The sequence below is a fragment of the Phodopus roborovskii genome, unplaced genomic scaffold (genome assembly GCF_943737965.1).
Source record: "Phodopus roborovskii unplaced genomic scaffold, PHOROB, whole genome shotgun sequence".
In the NCBI taxonomy this organism is placed as follows: Eukaryota; Metazoa; Chordata; class Mammalia; order Rodentia; family Cricetidae; genus Phodopus; species Phodopus roborovskii.
In genome coordinates, this window is record NW_026126619.1 from 5,483,621 (window position 1) to 5,487,058 (window position 3,438).

At 40.1% G+C, this 3,438-nt stretch overlaps 1 protein-coding gene across 1 annotated transcript; it reads right to left on the reverse strand.

Annotated features, from left to right (window-relative positions):
- Positions 1-981: 981 nt before the first annotated feature.
- Positions 982-1,857, reverse strand: LOC127237975 (lys-63-specific deubiquitinase BRCC36). Its single transcript, XM_051206408.1, has one exon. It carries the CDS (start codon positions 1,855-1,857, stop codon positions 982-984), a length of 876 nt encoding a protein of 291 aa, XP_051062365.1.
- Between the last annotated feature and the right edge of the window lie 1,581 nt (positions 1,858-3,438).

The following is a 3,438-nucleotide window of genomic DNA, read 5'->3' on the forward strand; positions in this document are numbered from 1 at the left end:
TTTAACTACTTACCCATTACAGAATATTTGGGTTGTTTCTCATTTGAGGAATAGGACAAATAAAGCTGCTATGAATTCTTTTGTAAAAGTTTTTGCATATGTAAAGTATACATTTAATTATGAAATATTTCCATATTTATCTACAGAGTAGATGTACTGGTGTATGAGAACACACCTTACATACTGTTATATCCTTAACAGATAATTTCACTATTATCTCTCTAGCAATCCTCTAAAGTATATGTCACACCATACTCTGGTTTTAATTTGCATTCCTCAATGAGTTATGAAGTTCAACGTATTTTCATAAAATCCACTGTCATCTATTATTTCCTTTTCGGTGGAGATGTCTATTTCTTTTCATTACCTACTTGGACTGTTTATTTTTGAGTTTTGATCATACTCTATTTTTCCATATTTATCAGATATCAGATACTACAAGAGTTGCAAGTAATTCCTTATCTTCTTATTCTCTTTCTGTTTCTTTCTTTACAAAATAAAGTTTTCATTTTGGTGAAGTCTAATATATGTACTTTGTTTTCTTCTGGATTGTATTTGTGGGCTGGAGCTTAAAAAACTTGTCTCCTAAAGATTTTTCTCATAAGACATTTTTCTAAAAGTTTTTCTGTCTTACAGTACCTCAATGTTTCATGGATTTACTGTAAGAATTTATTTTGTTGGCCTGTATAAGTGCAATTTGCCAAAATGACTGCCCTTACTTCTTTGAATCACTTTTGTACTTTGTCAAAATTAGTGAGCCATATAGTTGTGGGTTTATTTCTGGATATCCTTTTCTGTTCCTTTGATTTATACGTCTAGTCTTCTGTGAATACCATAGTATCTTCATTACTGCAGCTTTATAAGAAGTCTCGAGGTTACGTAACGTGAGTCCTCCAACTCTTACCTTCTTCAAAATTAGTTTCTAAATTGTATGCCAAGATTTTTTTTTTTTTCCCATCTGCCCCTTTTTACCTCCCTGCTTTATTCTAGGGAAGACAGCTCCTGCAGAAGGCCTTCCTTTTCTTGTTCCAAGTCCTGCAAGTGCTGCTGATTTTGCTCTAGTCTGTTCTCCAACCACTGCAGGAGGGGCCCACAGACTGCGGACATCTGACTGCACAGATGCTTGGTGAATACCGAGCCGTTATGGATCTTGGTTATGGAGTCCAGGTGCCTAAGTTTGTGAATCCTCCTATAAGCATCTTGTTCCTCCTGACACAGGATCCTCGGCAGCTCTACCGCTGATTCGAGGCATACTTTCCCGATGGTGGTGTGCGGTACGATATGGATCGGGATTTCCATTCTTTCGTACTCTGAGCTCTTTGGGTCTTGCACAGCCTGGAAGCAAGTGTACAGTACCCGACCGGTCCTTGCGGTTTTGTCTTCTACGAAACAGGCAAAAATCAGCCCAACGAAGCGTTGGTCCATCACCTGGTACATGGCTTGCGTTCGGACATCGACATGGGAAGGCCAGACGGTGATGTGCGGGTGCGAGTGGTACCAGCCAACCACCCTCAGCGGGCGGCCCGTCTGTTCAGCTGCCCTTTCCGCCTCGACCGAGGCCGCAGACAGCTGCTCCGGGGAAATTTCCACTCGATCCTTCGTCTTGTCGGAGCGTTGCAAGATAAGGACGGAACGGATGTGAACAACTGTGGCGGTGTCCACCCTTCCCGGGACTGTGCGCATCTCAGTGCTGGCGTGCGGGGACTTGGAGCCACCCCTCGCGTCACCCTTCAACTCCCCTATACACAGACCCATCACCTCCTCGTTCTCTGTGCTCAGGGCGTGGTTCAGACAAACCAGGAAAGCGTCAGACTCAAGATGAACGGCCTGCACATCCCCTGTCACCCGCACCGCCATCCTGCTCGACTCAGAGGCAGCCTTCCCAGGGGTCCTTGCGGGCATCCACAGGGGTGGAGCCTGGAGCACAGGGGAGGAGCCTGGGGCGGGGCCTGGGGTGGGGGTGGAGCCTGCCCAGCAGCACATGGGAGATGCTGTTTTTTGTTCTTCCCTCCCCCCCACCTTTGACTGTGTTTACAAGATTGCCACAAAGTTAAAAATGTCTAAAGAAATCTGAGATCTTTGAATAATCATAAAATTCAATGCTTTGAATGTACACTGGCATAATTTATTTTGGAATAATTTCTGGTAAGGGAATAAAACTTGATAGCGAGTTTTATAACTAATGGTTTCTTAGAGTCAAGCCTTGAGATGAAGAAAAATGAACATTATCAACATTATAAGGCGATAAGCTTCATAAAAATTTGAACAAGCCTAGTGTCTCATTCTCTCAATTATGTTTAGTAGTTTTAAACAGCATAAATTTTATAGGAATTAGTTAAAATAAAAATTCATTACTATAATAGTTTTTCCTCTCAGATCAATATAATAGAGGCCGAAATAATCAACCAAGTAGCTAAATCAAACCCAGAACATTCACCTATTACAATAACAACAACAAAAAAGTCAAGAAACCTTTTGTAAACCTGAAAACTCCCCTAGAGTAAGGTCACAAATCTCTGAAGACACAGGGCATTAGAGCTGTTTCTAAAAGCATTGATAATGAATTCATAAAATTAACATTGCTAATTTGTACCCATTTCTATTTTAAGAAAATATTTTATTACTGAAGCTTCCAAAAAAAAAAAAAAAAACTTCTTTTTAAATTGTTAGTCCACACTGGAGAACATTTGTGCTTTTAATGGGTCTCCCTAGATTTCAGCTAGAAAGAAAGGTTGTGGCCAAAAAGGAAAATCAGAATAGCTTTCAAAGGTATTGGAGAGACTTCAAGTCTATTGTCACGAAAATGGTAAAGTCCCAGCTTTCCCTTTCTCCTTTTTTTCTCTTTCTCCTTCCCTCCTCCCTTCCTTATATTTGTTAGGAAAGATGACCATGAGAATCCAGATGGAAATAAAAACAATATAGATTGGATGGTTTCCAAATTCATATTTACCCTATTGGTGATAGCCATGGTTTCATTTTATCTTTTCTGTTGTTCTCTATTTCTTTTGGAGTTGACATCTTCCATTGACCAATTTTATGTGCTCCAAAGTACAATATTAGTTGAAGCTACTCTTTCACTTTTGTATAGTAAGATAAAATTAGATGCTTCAGCAAGTCTTTGAAGAAACACAGGTTAGTTTTGGTTGGCTCGCAGAATGCTTTCCATAGAAACTACAGATAAATGATTTGGAATTCCCATTCTCCCTTGCTTTGTTGAAGCTCGGCTCTGAACGCTCACTGTTTCTGAACTGCAGGCACTTGAGAGAAAATCTAAGCTCATAGCACAAAGCCCTCTTTTTATCAAACTCTTCAAACTGTCATTGTTTTGTGACACAGTGAAGCAAAGCTTCAAAATTGGTTCACAGCTCCAACTGTGATAAACTCAATGGTTGGAAAAATGCTCCAGTCTTTCAGCTGGAAATAGTATGTTAATAAACA

Bases quoted from the DNA above. Each gene is read 5' to 3' on its own strand.
- LOC127237975 (XM_051206408.1), bottom strand. From the start codon at position 1,857: ATGGCGGTGCGGGTGACAGGGGATGTGCAGGCCGTTCATCTTGAGTCT.